The sequence below is a fragment of the Ascaphus truei genome, chromosome 13 (assembly GCF_040206685.1).
Source record: "Ascaphus truei isolate aAscTru1 chromosome 13, aAscTru1.hap1, whole genome shotgun sequence".
Classification (NCBI taxonomy): domain Eukaryota; kingdom Metazoa; phylum Chordata; class Amphibia; order Anura; family Ascaphidae; genus Ascaphus; species Ascaphus truei.
In genome coordinates this window covers 34,131,627-34,148,219 of record NC_134495.1, presented here as the reverse complement: position 1 = coordinate 34,148,219, position 16,593 = coordinate 34,131,627, and the positions used below count along the sequence as shown (strand labels likewise).

Here is a 16,593-nt window from a genome sequence, read left to right as displayed (position 1 = left end):
CGGCACCCTCCTGCAATTCCCCCGGCACCCTCCTGCAATTCCCCCGGCGCCCTCCTGCAATTCCCCCGGCACCCTCCTGCAATTCCCCCGGCACCCTCCTGCAATTCCCCCGGCACCCTCCTGCAATTCCCCCGGCACCCTCCTGCAGTTCCCCCGGCACCCTCCTGCAACTCCCCCGGCACCCTCCTGCAATTCCCCCGGCACCCTCCTGCAATTCCCCCGGCACCCTCCTGCAATTCCCCCGGCACCCTCCTGCAACTCCCCCGGCACCCTCCTGCAATTCCCCCGGCACCCTCCTGCAATTCCCCCGGCACCCTCCTGCAATTCCCCCGGCACCCTCCTGCAACTCCCCCGGCACCCTCCTGCAACTCCCCCGGCACCCTCCTGCAATTCCCCCGGCACCCTCCTGCAACTCCCCCGGCACCCTCCTGCAACTCCCCCGGCACCCTCCTGCAATTCCCCCGGCACCCTCCTGCAACTCCCCCGGCACCCTCCTGCAACTCCCCCGGCACCCTCCTGCAGTTCCCCCTCCAACTGCAGGGAACATTGCTGAGCAGCGTCAAATGCTGCTGCGCTGCCATAACAAAGCACCTTCATCTCACAAGGCTAATTCTCCTGATTCTCCTGACGAGAGACATGTCCTATCATTATCTACATGAAAGTAATTTTATCTCTCTGTCAACCCCACTCAATAAAGTTGAAGAAAATAGGACTTTGTGTGCTTTAAAAAGGGGATGAGTTAAGCTACATGGATCGTCTCACATGGTACAAGTGAGCCTGGATCCAGAATAGCTAAAACACCTGTTTTTTGCCAGCTAAAATGGGTTATACGCGCACGCAGACCGGGAGAGTGCAACAGAAAGCAACTGCAATTGATGCTGATTACACACAACTGATAGACGGATTATGCAAGACATGTGTAGCCAGGACTGGTTTTCTGGCTACCAGTCTGCCCTCACTGGCAGTAAGCCCTGGTAAGGGCAGACTTCCAGTATTAATTATGGCTTTTCCCCACTCCCTGCAGTACCCTTGAGTGACAGGGGTGGTGGTGTCAGCTAGGCCTGAGTATATCCAATCCTGGATCAGACCTGGTGCCCTCATCCTGGCTGTACTTAAGGGTGATTGCCACCCAAATGTAGTAGTGCCTCTCCCCACTTGAGAGAGGCAGGTCACACAGCAGAGCCTGAACATCTGGTCCTCTCGCCCTTGGGGGAGAGTGAGTGTGTACCGCTCCTCTGTCTCTGGAAGAGGGGTAAGGAAGGCGTCATGGCCAAGCCTCTCCGGCGCGCGTGTCAACGGAGGCCACAGGTCGCTCAGGCGGCAGGCGCGCACACATATTTGAGTTCTGTTGAGTGCGCGGTCGCGTGCACTATGGCCCGAGGTCTAAGGCCGCGCTTATAGTGCCCGCGACGGATGACGTCGCCAGTAGCGAAAGTTATACTTTAACTTTCAGCTACGTCGCTGGCGACAGGGCCAGTGATTGGTTCAGGGGCTGTCGCATGTGGCGACAGGGCCAGTGATTGGTTCAGGGGCTGTCGCATGTGGCGACAGGGCCAGTGATTGGTTCAGGGGCTGTCGCATGTGGCGACAGTCTCTGAAAAAGCAAATTTAACCCGCTTCCAAATTTTTGGTCGCTCCGTCGCGCATACTATAAGCGCTTGTGACGGAGTCAATTGTTTTGTTTCGGAGCGACGTCGCCTCGCCGTCGCGGGCACTATAAGCGCAGCCTAAGAGACAGGACCTAGCAGGATGAGTATCTCAGGCTTACCTGATCCAGCGGTCAGCCAGCCATTGCTGACAGGTCTGGCAGAAGAACTCCCTTACGGCGCGCTTATAATCCCGGTGACGCAACAGCGACGCTGACGTCACGCTGTGGTCGCTGAAAAAAATCAAATTGAAGTGATCGCGACCAAGCCGTCCCGCCGTCGCTCCTACTATAAGCGCACGCGACGGATTCAATACATTTGTTTTGACGCGACGTCCTTGTCGCCGGGGCTATAAGCGCGGCCTTACTGGGCACATGGGATCAGCAAATTTAACTTACCAGCTGTGGCCTCAGACTATGACTTCCATTAGCAGAGCTAACAGAATTCCCACCCACTCATCCCCAATATTTGGCTATTGTATTAATAATAATAACAGCATGTTCTTGTATAGCGCTGCTAGTTTTACGTAGCGCTTTAGAGAGACATTTTGTAGACAGTCCCTGCCCCGTGGAGCTTACAATCTGTTTTTGTTTTTTTGGCACCGGAGGCACAGGGAGATAAAGTGACTTGCCCAAGGTCACAAGGAGCCGACACCGGGAATTGAACCAGGTTCCCTGCTTCACACTCAGTGCCAGTCAGTGTCGTTACTCACTGAGCCGCTCCCTCTCCTATTTGAGTTAATAACATACTCCAATTGTTAATACAGTTTTGTATCACACAGGAGCAGTGTTGTCTCCTCGTCACAGCGGAGCTGCCGCGCCAGCCAAGCTCAGGAGGCGGAGAACGGGTGAGGACTCTAAGATCCGTGCCGGCCCGTGCCCAATCAAAGCTGGCAAAAGGCTGGGTGACAGCTTTAGGGCTGGGCCTAAGCTGACCCTAATGGCGGAGGGGGAGGGAATGCAGCCCAACATCGGCTGATAAGGATCTCCCCCCCTCCCATGTTGCGGTGCTTTAGGCGGGTGGGGGGGGGGGGGAGCGCAGCCAATTGCCGGCTGCTGGGCAAGGATCTCCCCCCCACATGCACATGCTTGGGGCGGGGGGAGGGAGCGCAGCCAATTGCCGGCTGCTGGGCAAGGATCTCCCCCCCACATGCACATGCTTTTTGCGCGGCCAACCAGCTCCGTGACGTCACTGGCCCGCCCCCAGACCCGCCCCCGACATGCCCACGGACGGCGCGCTGTGTAAGGCCAGGGAATGCACCGCTTTCCCTGAGCCTCAGCACGGACACAACGTCTATGTCCCAGGCCTAATAAAGCATGACTAAACACGAGATACCCAGCAAGCTCTAAGAAACCCCAAAAATTACTATATATATATAGTGTGTGTGTGTCAATTGGAGTGCTACTGGGCGCGGCTAAATGTATACAACAAAAAACAAAGAAGCCCAAAGCTACATCCAATAAGACAAAAATATACAGTGACATAGCTATATATCCCTTGAAAAAAGGATAATTTAGTTAAACCCTTTTGCCAAAGCATTTTTAGCCTGCGAGCCACTTCAAGGCATGACCAAATATTGCAGGTCCTAACACTAACTGATTAAAATTCTTATTTACCTCTATACAGAATGTTAATCAGTTAGTGTTAGAGAGCCGAGCCTGACATCAAAGTGCCCGTGGTGTGGAACCCCGCCTAAAGCCAAGGGAGTCGCTGCCTGCTCTGCTGGATAGGAGAAAAGAGGAGGCCTTAATGCAGAAAAGGGTGGCTAGGACTGCCACCTCGGGGGCAGACGCTCCAAGGGACCCCGTGCGTCCTGGTTCCTGCAGCTACAGACGTACCGGGTTAGGTGACTGCCCGGGAGGAGGCTGAGACACTTCCGCTGGTGGCGTAGGAGCGGGATCGCTACCTGCAAGTCGCCGCCAGCAACAGCGAGGTGTCCCTATTCTCTTCCCCTGGGGGAGTGTCCCACCCGACATAGGACGACGACAGCGTCGGAAGGCGATCCGTGGTGATGCAGCTCCTCCATTTTGGCTTTATTTTTGTTAAATAAATCATGACGCAGTGTAATATGTCATGTGTTGTTGTTCATCTGAGGTTGTATTTACCTCATTTTAAGACCTGCTAAGGAACAGATGATTGTTATTATGTCCTGATACGTAAAACCATAGAATTCAAAGAGGGTGTACTTTCTTTTTCACATAACTGTGTGTCTATCTATCTATCTATACACGCACACACACACACACACACACACACACACACACACACACACACACACACACACACACACACACACACACACATATATATACATACATATATGTACACACACGTGTGTATATATGTATATACATGTATGTCACGTTATACACGTGTTTTATCCTCCATGTAACCTCATATATGCACATGCATGTAACATGTTACACACGTGGCTTACCCTCCATGTAACCATATTCTAAAAATAATGAGGTTACATGGAGGGTAAGAGAGGTATACCATGCTACATGCATGTACATAGATAATAAGGTTACATGGAGGTGTGTAACATATTACATGCATGCACATATATAAAGAGGTTATCTGGAGGGTAAGACACATGTGAAACAAATTACATGCATGCACATATATAATGAGGTTACATGGAGGGTAAGACACACGTGTGAAACATATTACATGCATGCACATATATAATGAGGTTGCATGGAGGGTAAGACATACGTGTGAAACAAATTACATGCATGTACATATATAATGAGGTTACATGGAGGGTTAGACACACGTGAAACATATTACATGAATGGATATATATAATGAGGTTACATGGAGGGTTAGACACACGTGAAACATATTACATGAATGGATATATATAATGAGGTTACATGGAGGTGAGACACATGTGAAACACATTACACGCATGCACATATATAATGAGGTTACATGGAGGTGAGACACATGTGAAACACATTACATGCATGCACGTATATAATGAGGTTACATGGAGGTGAGACACATGTGAAACACATTACATGCATGCACGTATATAATGAGGTTACATGGAGGTGAGACACATGTGAAACACATTACATGCATGCACATATATAATGAGGTTACTTGGAGGGTAAGACACATGTGAAACACATTACATGCATGCACATATATAATGAGGTTACTTGGAGGGTAAGACACGTGTAAAATGACAACAACAAAAAAGCGGGAAAGAAGCTCAGAAAATGAGCGCGAGGCCCTGGTAACAGCTCTCCCATTGGCTTGGAGTAGGAATGACGTCAGAGTTGCTGAGCAGACCTGGAAAAAGTTATGTAAATTTATGTAGTTCCCAGATTCAGCTTTCTGATTGGCCAATAACAGGAAGGGGCGGCGCTACAGAGATAACTGGGCGGGCCACAAATAGAATTGGGCGAGGCTACAGGAAAGCGAGACTCCAGAATAGAGAGAGGGACAGTGACTGCAGGACAGAGAGAGAGTGCATCACTGCAGGACAGAGACTGCAGGACAGAGAGAGAGTGCATCACTGCAGAACAGAGAGAGAGTGCATCACTGCAGAACAGAGAGAGAGTGCATCACTGCAGAACAGAGAGAGAGTGCATCACTGCAGAACAGAGAGAGAGTGCATCACTGCAGGACAGAGAGAGTGCATCACTGCAGGACAGAGAGAGTGCATCACTGCAGGACAGAGAGAGAGTGCATCACTGCAGGACAGAGAGAGAGTGCATCACTGCAGGACAGAGAGAGTGCATCACTGCAGGACAGAGAGAGAGTGCATCACTGCAGGACAGAGAGAGAGTGCATCACTGCAGGACAGAGAGAGAGTGCATCACTGCAGGAGAGAGAGAGAGTGCATCACTGCAGGACAGAGAGACTGCAGGACATAGAGAGACTGCAGGAGAGAGAGCACACGACCCCTATAGATAGGTGTATGAGCACACAGCTCCTACAGATGTGTGCATGGGCAGGCAACCCCTGTAGATAAGTACCTGGTCACACAGTCTCCTATAGATAAGTGTCTGGCACACCAGCCCCAAAGATAAGTGGTCACACAGCCCCTGGTGGATAAGTGCATGGTCACGCAGCCCCTATAGATAAGTGTCTGGCACACTGCCCCTATAGATATGTGGTCACACAGCCCCCTGTAGATAAGTGTCTGGTCATATCGCCCCTTTAGATAAGTGTCTCATCACACCGCCCCATATATATATAATTGAGAGGGTACCTTTTCCTATAGATGGGTGTTAACCCCCTATAGATAAGTGTATGGTTGCCCATGTAATCAGAGGAGTATATTATAGGATCCCAGTATGTCCCGTGAGATTTCCCATTCCTGTGTGTTTTAATCTTTATTTAATTTATATACAAACATTTCATTCTTTATCTAAATAATCCTATTTATTGTAAACCATGTATAGGTAATATATCTATATTTATTTATTTATTGGTGATCCTGGGAGGCACCGAGAACTGTATTTATTTCCAATCCCAGTCCTGCAGTGTTAGGTTATAACTCATGTAATATACAGTGTAACCATCAGGATAATACACCCTGACAGTTATATACAGTGTAACTAGCAGGATATTACACCCTGACAGTTATATACAGTGTAACTGGCAGGATATTACACCCTGACCCAGTAATATACAGTATAACTAGCAGGATATTACACCCTACAATTATATACAGTGTTATTAGCCGGATAATACACCCTGACAGTAATATATAGTGTAACTAGCAGGATATTACACCCTGACATAGTAATATACAGTGTAACTAGCAGGATATTACACCCTGACACAGTAATATACAGTGTAACTAGCAGGATATTACACCCTGACACAGTAATATACAGTGTAACTAGCAGGATAATACACCCTGACAGTAATATACATAGTAACTAGCAGGATATTACACCCTGACATAGTAATATACAGTGTAACTAGCAGGATATTACACCCTGACAGTAATATACAGTGTAACTAGCAGGATATTACACCCTGACAGTAATATACAGTGTAACTAGCAGGATATTACACCCTGACACAGTAATATACAGTGTAACTAGCAGGATAATACACCCTGACAGTAATATACAGTGTAACTAGCAGGATATTACACCCTGACAGTAATATACAGTGTAACTAGCAGGATATTACACCCTGACAGTAATATACAGTGTAACTAGCAGGATATTGCACCCTGACACAGTAATATACAGTGTAACTAGCAGGATATTACACCCTGACACAGTAATATACAGTGTAACTAGCAGGATATTACACCCTGACAGTAATATACAGTGTAACTAGCAGGATATTACACCCTGACACAGTAATATACAGTGTAACTAGCAGGATATTACACCCTGACAGTAATATACAGTGTAACTAGCAGGATATTACACCCTGACAGTAATATACAGTGTAACTAGCAGGATAATACACCCTGACAGTAATATACAGTGTAACTAGCAGGATATTACACCCTGACAGTAATATACAGTGTAACTAGCAGGATATTACACCCTGACAGTAATATACATAGTAACTAGCAGGATATCACACCCTGACACAGTAATATACATTAACAGCAAGACAGCCAGGAAGGGGGGGGGGGGGGAAGAGACAGCTACGAGAGACAAAGAGACAGCCGGGAAGAGAAAGTGAGACAGCCGGGAGGAGAGAGAGACTGCCACCAGGAGTGAAACAGGGACAGAGAGACATCTGGGAGGACAGAGAGAGAGAGAAACAGCAGGAGGCGAGAGAGAAACAGCAGGAGGCGAGAGAGAAACAGCAGGAGGCGAGAGAGAAACAGCAGGAGGCGAGAGAGAAACAGCAGGAGGCGAGAGAGAAACAGCAGGAGGCGAGAGAGAAACAGCAGGAGGCGAGAGAGAAACAGCAGGAGGCGAGAGAGAGACAGCAGGAGGCGAGAGAGAGACAGCAGGAGGCGAGAGAGAAACAGCAGGAGGCGAGAGAGAAACAGAGGGCAGAGGTTACTGGGAGAGCTTCAAACAAAACTAAATCTTAATAACATCCCTAAGCCACCATGTTTTATTATCCCAACGTGCTACAGCGTCACACCGGCTGCTTCTCCACCATATGGTACGGGTGAGGGGGGGGGGGGGGGAACAAGTGGGGTAATTAGCGCTCTCTGTTTATGGCGTAATAACAGGTTAATTGTTGCTCTCTGTGTACGGGGTAATTGTTGCTCTCTGTGTATGGGGTAATAACGGGGTAATTGTTGCTCTCTGTGTATGGGGTAATAACGGGGTAATTGTTGCTCTGTGTACGGGGTAATAACGGGGTAATTGTTGCTCTCTGTGTATGGGGTAATAACGGGGTAATTGTTGCTCTCTGTGTATGGGGTAATAACGGGGTAATTGTTGCTCTCTGTGTATGGGGTAATAACGGGGTAATTGTTGCTCTGTGTACGGGGTAATAACGGGGTAATTGTTGCTCTCTGTGTACGGGGTAATAACGGGTTCATTGTTGCTCTCTGTGTATGGGGTAATAACGGGTTAATCTCTGTGTATGGGGTAATAACGGGGTAATTGTTGCTCTCTGTGTATTGGGTAATAACGGGGTAATTGTTGCTCTGTGTACGGGGTAATAACGGGGTAATTGTTGCTCTCTGTGTATTGGGTAATAACTCATTGTTGCTCTCTGTGTACGGGGTAATTGTTGCTCTCTGTGTATGGGGTAATAACGGGTTAATTGTTGCTCTGTGTACGGGGTAATTGTTGCTCTTTGTACGGGGTAATAACGGGGTAATTGTTGCTCTCTGTGTATGGGGTAATAACGGGGTAATTGTTGCTCTCTGTGTATGGGGTAATAACGGGGTAATTGTCGCTCTCTGTATGGGGTAATAACGGGTAATTGTTGCTCTCTGTGTATGGGGTAATTGTTGCTCTCTGTGTATGGGGTAATAACGGGGTAATTGTTGCTCTCTGTGTATGGGGTAATAACGGGGTAATTGTTGCTCTCTGTGTATGGGGTAATAACGGGGTAATTGTTGCTCTCTGTGTATGGGGTAATAACGGGGTAATTGTTGCTCTGTGTACGGGGTAATAACGGGGTAATTGTCGCTCTCTATGTATGGGGTAATAACGGGGTAATTGTTGCTCTGTGTATGGGGTAATAACGGGGTAATTGTCGCTCTCTGTGTATGGGGTAATAACGGGGTAATTGTCGCTGGGTTTTTCAGGCTGGCCGCTACACGGGGTAAGAAGATCGTAAGGCGCGAGTATCTGAAGGTGAACGTCATACGTACGTGGTATGTTTCTTACCCTAACCCTAATATGCGCTCTCTTTCCCCCGGTGGTGTCTCTGCGCTCTCTCTTTCCCCCGGCGGTATCTTGGCGCTCTCGCTCTTTCCCTTGCAGTCTTTGCCCTGGCAGTCTCCCAGCAGTGTCGCTCTTTCTCCGGTAGTCTTGCTCTTTCCCCAGCTGTCTCGCTCTTTCCCCGGCCATCTCGCTCTTTCCCTGAGAGTCTCTCGGTCATCTCACTCTTTCCCCAGCAGTCTGTCGGAGCTCTCACTCTTTCCCTGTAGTCTCCCGGCATCTCGCTCTTTCCCCGGCTGTCTCTCAGCTCTCTTTCCCCGGCGGTCTCGCTCTTTCCCCGGCGGCGGTCTCTCAGCGCTCTCTCTCTGTCTCTCAGTCAGCAGATTATACGATACGTCCTACACGAGGTGTCTCCGGCGTTCGCTGGCGCTCCAACACCGCGTCTCTCGCTCTATCTGTCAGCTCAGCTCAGCTTCGGCGTGGTGTGTGTGTATCACCGACAGTGTGACATCCTGATAGGTAACACAACTACACACTGTGTGTATCACCGGCAGTGTGACATCCTGATAGGTAACACAACTACACACTGTGTGTATGACCGGCAGTGTGACAACCTGATAGGTAACACAACTACACACTGTGTGTATCACCGGCAGTGTGACATCCTGATAGGTAACCCAACTACACACTGTGTGTATCACCGGCAGTGTGACATCCTGATAGGTAACCCAACTACACACTGTGTGTATCACCGGCAGTGTGACATCCTGATAGGTAACACAACTACACACTGTGTGTATCACCGGCAGTGTGACATCCTGATAGGTAACACAACTACACACTGTGTGTATCACAGTATCACTGTAACGAAACATAGGTCCCCAGTGGGTGTGATGCCAGGGGGTAGTATCTCTGTAGGGAGTGGGTAGGTCCCCAGTGGGTATGATACACCTCACACTCTTCCCCCCCACCCTCACACACTTTCCCACAGTATCACACTCTTCTTCCTCTCACACTTTCCCTCCTCCTCACACTCTTACCCCCTCTCACTCTTTCCTCCACCTCATTCTTCCCCTCGCACTCTTTCTCCTTCTTACTTTCCCCCTCTCACTCTTTCCCTCCCACTCTTCCCCCTCTTACTCTTTCCCTCCTCCTGACACTCTTACCCCCCTATCACTCTTTCCCCCCTCTTACTCTTTCCCCCTCTCACTCTTTCCCCCTCTCACTCTTTCCCCCTCTCACTCTTTCCCTCCCACTCTTCCCCCTCTTACTCTTTCCCCCTCTCACTCTTTCCCTCCCTCACTCTTTCCCCCTCTCACTCTTTCCCCCCCTCACTCTTTCCCCCTCTCACTCTTTCCCTCCCACTCTTCCCCCTCTTACTCTATCCCTCCTCCTTACACTCTTACCCCCCTATCACTCTTTCCCCCCTCTTACTCTTCCCCCTCTCACTCTTTCCCCTCTCACTCTTTCCCCCTCTCACTCTTTCCCCCTCTCACTCTTTCCCCCTCTCACTCTTTCCCCCTCTCACTCTTTCCTACTCTCACTCTTTCCCCCTCTCACTCTTTCCCTCCCACTCTTCCCCCTCTTACTCTTTCCCCCTCTCACTCTTTCCCTCCCTCACTCTTTCCCCCCCTCACTCTTTCCCCCCCTCACTCTTTCCCCCTCTCACTCTTCGCCCTCTTACTCTTTCCCCCTCTCACTCTTTCCCCCTCTCACTCTTCCCCTCCCACTCTTCCCCCTCTTACTCTTTCCCCCTCTCACTCTTTCCCTCCTCACTATTTCCCCCATCACTATTTCCCCCCTCACTCTTTCCCCCTCTCACTCTTTCCCCCTCTCACTCTTTCCCCCTCTCACTCTTTCCCCCCTCTCTCAATCTTTCCCCCTCTCTCAATCTTTCCCCCCTCTCTCAATCTTTCCCCCCTCTCTCAATCTTTCCCCCCTCTCTCAATCTTTCCCCCCTCTCTCAATCTTTCCCCCCTCTCTCAATCTTTCCCCCCTCTCTCAATCTTTCCCCCCTCTCACCCTTTCTCCCCTCTCACCCTTTCTCCCCTCTCGCACTCTTTCCCCTCTCGCACTCTTTCCTCTCTCGCACTCTTTCCTCTCTCGCACTCTTTCCTCTCTCGCACTCTTTCCTCTCTCGCACTCTTTCCTCTCTCGCACTCTTTCCTCTCTCGCACTCTTTCCTCTCTCGCACTCTTTCCTCTCTCGCACTCTTTCCTCTCTCGCACTCTTTCCTCTCGCACTCTTTCCTCTCTCGCACTCTTTCCCCCCTCGCACTCTTTCCCCCCTCGCACTCTTTCCCCCCTCGCACTCTTTCCCCCCTCGCACTCTTTCCCCCTCGCACTCTTTCCCCCCTCGCACTCTTTCCCCCCTCGCACTCTTTCCCCCCTCGCACTCTTTCCCCCCTCGCACTCTTTCCCCCCTCGCACTCTTTCCCCCCTCGCACTCTTTCCCCCCTCGCACTCTTTCCTCTCTCGCACTCTTTCCTCTCTCGCACTCTTTCCTCTCTCGCACTCTTTCCTCTCGCACTCTTTCCTCTCTCGCACTCTTTCCCCCCTCGCACTCTTTCCCCCCTCGCACTCTTTCCCCCCTCTCTCAATCTTTCCCCCCTCTCTCAATCTTTCCCCCCTCTCTCAATCTTTCCCCCCTCTCTCAATCTTTCCCCCCTCTCACCCTTTCTCCCCTCTCGCACTCTTTCCCCTCTCGCACTCTTTCCTCTCTCGCACTCTTTCCTCTCTCGCACTCTTTCCTCTCTCGCACTCTTTCCTCTCTCGCACTCTTTCCTCTCTCGCACTCTTTCCTCTCTCGCACTCTTTCCTCTCTCGCACTCTTTCCCCCCTCGCACTCTTTCCCCCCTCGCACTCTTTCCCCCCTCGCACTCTTTCCCCCCTCGCACTCTTTCCCCCCTCGCACTCTTTCCCCCCTCGCACTCTTTCCCCCCTCGCACTCTTTCCCCCCTCGCACTCTTTCCCCCCTCGCACTCTTTCCCCCCTCGCACTCTTTCCCCCCTCGCACTCTTTCCCCCCTCGCACTCTTTCCCCCCTCGCACTCTTTCCCCCCTCGCACTCTTTCCCCCCTCGCACTCTTTCCCCCCTCGCACTCTTTCCCCCCTCGCACTCTTTCCCCCTCGCACTCTTTCCCCCCTCGCACTCTTTCCCCCCTCGCACTCTTTCCCCCCTCGCACTCTTTCCCCCCTCGCACTCTTTCCCCCTCTCACTCTTCTCCTTCCCCCTCTCACTCTTTCCCCCTCTCACTCTTTCCCCCTCTCACTCTTTCCCCCTCTCACTCTTTCCCCCTCTCACTCTTTCCCCCTCTCACTCTTTCCCCCTCTCACTCTTTCCCCCTCTCACTCTTTCCCCCTCTCACTCTTTCCTACTCTCACTCTTTCCCCCTCTCACTCTTTCCCTCCCACTCTTCCCCCTCTTACTCTTTCCCCCTCTCACTCTTTCCCTCCCTCACTCTTTCCCCCCCTCACTCTTTCCCCCTCTCACTCTTTCCCCCTCTCACTCTTTCCCCCTCTCACTCTTCCCCCTCTTACTCTTTCCCCCTCTCACTCTTTCCCTCCCTCACTCTTTCCCCCCTCACTATTTCCCCCCTCACTCTTTCCTCCCCCCCCCCTCTCACTCTTTCCCTCCCACTCTTCCCCCTCTTACTCTTTCCCTCCTCCTTACACTCTTACCCCCCTATCACTCTTTCCCCCCTCTTACTCTTCCCCCTCTCACTCTTTCCCCCTCTCACTCTTTCCTACTCTCACTCTTTCCCCCTCTCACTCTTTCCCCCTCTCACTCTTTCCCCCTCTCACTCTTTCCCCCCTCTCTCAATCTTTCCCCCCTCTCTCAATCTTTCCCCCCTCTCTCAATCTTTCCCCCCTCTCTCAATCTTTCCCCCCTCTCACCCTTTCCCCCCTCTCTCAATCTTTCCCCCCTCTCTCAATCTTTCCCCCCTCTCTCAATCTTTCCCCCCTCTCTCAATCTTTCCCCCCTCTCTCAATCTTTCCCCCTCTCACCCTTTCCCCCTCTCACCCTTTCTCCCCTCTCGCACTCTTTCCTCTCTCGCACTCTTTCCTCTCTCGCACTCTTTCCTCTCTCGCACTCTTTCCTCTCTCGCACTCTTTCCTCTCTCGCACTCTTTCCTCTCTCGCACTCTTTCCTCTCTCGCACTCTTTCCTCTCTCGCACTCTTTCCTCTCTCGCACTCTTTCCTCTCTCGCACTCTTTCCTCTCTCGCACTCTTTCCCCCCTCGCACTCTTTCCCCCCTCGCACTCTTTCCCCCCTCGCACTCTTTCCCCCCTCGCACTCTTTCCCCCCTCGCACTCTTTCCCCCCTCGCACTCTTTCCCCCCTCGCACTCTTTCCCCCCTCGCACTCTTTCCCCCTCGCACTCTTTCCCCCCTCGCACTCTTTCCCCCCTCGCACTCTTTCCCCCCTCGCACTCTTTCCCCCCTCGCACTCTTTCCCCCCTCGCACTCTTTCCCCCCTCGCACTCTTTCCCCCCTCGCACTCTTTCCCCCCTCGCACTCTTTCCCCCTCGCACTCTTTCCCCCTCGCACATTCTTCCCCCCCCTCTCACACTCTTCACCCCCCTCTCACACTCTTCCCCCCTCGCACACTCTTTACCCCCTCGCACTCTTACCCCCTCGCACTCTTACCCCCCCTCTCACACTCTTCCCACTCTTCTCACACTCTTCCCCCCCTCACACATTCTTCCCCCCCTCTCACATTCTTCCCCCCCCTCACACTCTTCCCCCCTCACACACTTCCCCCCCTCACACTCTTCCCCCCCCTCACACTCTCCCCCCCCTCGCACTCTTCCCCTCCTCGCACTCTTCCCCTCCTCGCACTCTTCCCCTCCTCGCACTCTTCCCCTCCTCGCACTCTTTCCCCCCTCGCACTCTTTCCCCCCTCGCACTCTTTCCCCCCTCGCACTCTTTCCCCCCTCGCACTCTTTCCCCCCTCGCACTCTTTCCCCCCTCGCACTCTTTCCCCCCTCGCACTCTTACCCCCCTCGCACTCTTACCCCCCTCGCACTCTTTCCCCCTCCTCGCACTCTTTCCCCCTCCTCGCACTCTTTCCCCCTCCTCGCACTCTTTCCCCCTCCTCGCACTCTTTCCCCCTCCTCGCACTCTTTCCCCCTCCTCGCACTCTTTCCCCCTCCTCGCACTCTTTCCCCTCCTCGCACTCTTTCCCCCTCCTCGCACTCTTTCCCCCCTCCTCGCACTCTTTCCCCCTCCTCGCACTCTTTCCCCCTCCTCGCACTCTTTCCCCCTCCTCGCACTCTTTCCCCCTCCTCGCACTCTTTCCCCCTCCTCGCACTCTTTCCCCCTCCTCGCACTCTTTCCCCCTCCTCGCACTCTTTCCCCCTCCTCGCACTCTTTCCCCCTCCTCGCATTCTTTCCCCCTCACACACTTACCCCTCTCACACTCTTACCCCTCTCACACTCTTACCCCTCTCACCCCTCTCACAATCTCACCCCTCCTCACACTCTTCCCCTCCCTCACACTCTTCCCCTCCCTCACACTCTTCCCCTCCCTCACACTCTTTCCCCCCCTCACACTCTTTCCCCCCCTCACACTCTTTCCCCCCCTCACACTCTTCCCCCCCTCACACTCTTCCCCCTCACACTTCCCCCTCACACTTCCCCCTCACACTCTTCCCCACCTCACACTCTTCCCCCCCCTCACACTCTTCCCCCCCCTCACACTCTCCCCCCCCTCACACTCTCCCCCCCCTCACACTCTCCCCCCCTCACACTCTCTCCTCCCCTCACACTCTCTCCTCCCCTCACACTCTCTCCTCCCCTCACACTCTTCCCCTCCTCACACTCTTCCCCTCCTCACACTCTTCCCCTCCTCACACTCTTCCCCTCCTCACACTCTTCCCCTCCTCACACTCTTCCCTCCTCACACTCTTCCCCTCCCTCACACTCTTCCTCCCCTCACACTCTTTCCCCCCCTCACACTCTTTCCCCCCCTCACACTCTTCCCCCCCTCACACTCTTCCCCCCCTCACACTCTTCCCCCCTCACACTCTTCCCCCCTCATACTCTCCCCCCCCTCACACTCTCCCCCCCTCACACTCTCTCCTCCCCTCACACTCTTCCCCTCCTCACACTCTTCCCCTCCTCACACTCTTCCCCTCCTCACACTCTTCCCCCCCCTCACACTCTTCCCCCCCCCCTCACACTCTTCCCCCCCCTCACACTCTTCCCCCCCCTCACACTCTTCCCCCCCCTCACACTCTTCCCCCCCCTCACACTCTTCCCCCCCCTCACACTCTTCCCCCCCCCTCACACTCTTCCCCCCCCCCTCACACTCTTCCCCCCCCCCTCACACTCTTTCCCCCCCCCCTCACACTCTTCTCCCCCCCCCCTCTCACTCTCCCCCCTCTCTCACAGAGGAGATGAGAGGCACCGTTGATCGTTTACATCGGGCAGAGAAGCAGATGAGGATTGACCTGCTGGATAGTGAACAGTGAGTGTCTCTGTCTGACGCACTCCCGCTGCTTCCAGACGCGCTCTCGCTCATGCATATATCTCTGTATTTCTCTCAGACAGTTTCTGCTCCCGTACGCTCTCGCTCATGCGTATGTCTCTGTATGTCTCTCAGACAGTCTCTGCTCCCTGACGCTCTCACTCATGCATATATCTCTGTATGTCTCTCAGACAGTCTCTGCTCCCGGACGGTCTCTCACTCATGCGTATGTCTCTGTATGTCTCTCAGACCAGTCTCTGCTCCCGGACGGTCTCTCACTCATGCGTATGTCTCTGTATGTCTCTCAGACAGTCTCTGCTCCCTGATGCTCTCACTCATGCGTATGTCTCTGTATGTCTCTCAGATAGTCTCTGCTTCCGGACGGTCTCTCACTCATGCGTATGTCTCTGTATGTCTCTCAGACCAGTCTCTGCTCCCGGACGGTCTCTCACTCATGCGTATGTCTCTGTATGTCTCTCAGACAGTCTCTGCTCCCTGACGCTCTCACTCATGCGTATGTCTCTGTATGTCTCTCAGACAGTCTCTGCTCCCGGACGGTCTCTCACTCATGCGTATGTCTCTGTATGTCTCTCAGACCAGTCTCTGCTCCCGGACGGTCTCTCGCTCATGCGTATGTCTCTGTATATCTCTCAGACAGTCTCTGCTCCGGACGGTCTCTCACTCATGCGTATGTCTCTGTATATCTCTCAGACAGTCTCTGCTCCCGGACGCTCTCGCTCATGCGTATGTCTCTGTATGTCTCTCAGACAGTCTCTGCTCCCTGACGCTCTCGCTCATGCGTATGTCTCTGTATATCTCTCAGACAGTCTCTGCTCCGGACGGTCTCTCGCTCATGCGTATGTTTCTGTATGTCTCTCAGACCAGTCTCTGCTCCCTGACGCTCTCACTCATGCGTATGTTTCTGTATGTCTCTCAGACCAGTCTCTGCTCCCGGACGGTCTCTCGCTCATGCGTATGTCTCTGTATGTCTCTCAGACAGTCTCTGCTCCCTGACGCTCTCACTCATGCGTATGTTTCTGTATGTCTCTCAGACAGTCTCTGCTCCCTGACGCTCTCACTCATGCGTATGTTTCTGTATGTCTCTCAGACAGTCTCTGCTCCCGTACGCTCTCGCTCATGCGTATGTCTCTGTATGTCTCTCAGACAGTCTCTGCTCCCGGACGGTCTCTCG

At 52.5% G+C, this 16,593-nt stretch overlaps 1 protein-coding gene across 1 annotated transcript; it reads left to right on the top strand.

Annotated features, from left to right (window-relative positions):
• The first annotated feature begins 5,104 nt into the window (after window positions 1-5,104).
• Window positions 5,105-16,415, top strand: REC8 (REC8 meiotic recombination protein). The gene is made up of 6 exons (XM_075567993.1): window positions 5,105-7,754; window positions 8,857-8,925; window positions 9,309-9,451; window positions 15,326-15,401; window positions 15,593-15,627; window positions 16,339-16,415. Exons 1-6 carry the CDS (start codon window positions 7,699-7,701, stop codon window positions 16,413-16,415), a joined length of 456 nt encoding a protein of 151 aa, XP_075424108.1. The 5' UTR covers window positions 5,105-7,698.
• The last annotated feature ends 178 nt before the right edge of the window (window positions 16,416-16,593 follow it).

Bases quoted from the DNA above. Each gene is read 5' to 3' on its own strand.
- REC8 (XM_075567993.1), top strand. From the start codon at position 7,699: ATGTTTTATTATCCCAACGTGCTACAGCGTCACACCGGCTGCTTCTCC. The intron at 7,755-8,856 runs GTACGGGTGAGG...TGGGTTTTTCAG, and splicing joins GGCTGCTTCTCCACCATATG to GCTGGCCGCTACACGGGGTA. The intron at 9,452-15,325 runs GTAACACAACTA...CCTCTCTCACAG, and splicing joins ACAGTGTGACATCCTGATAG to AGGAGATGAGAGGCACCGTT.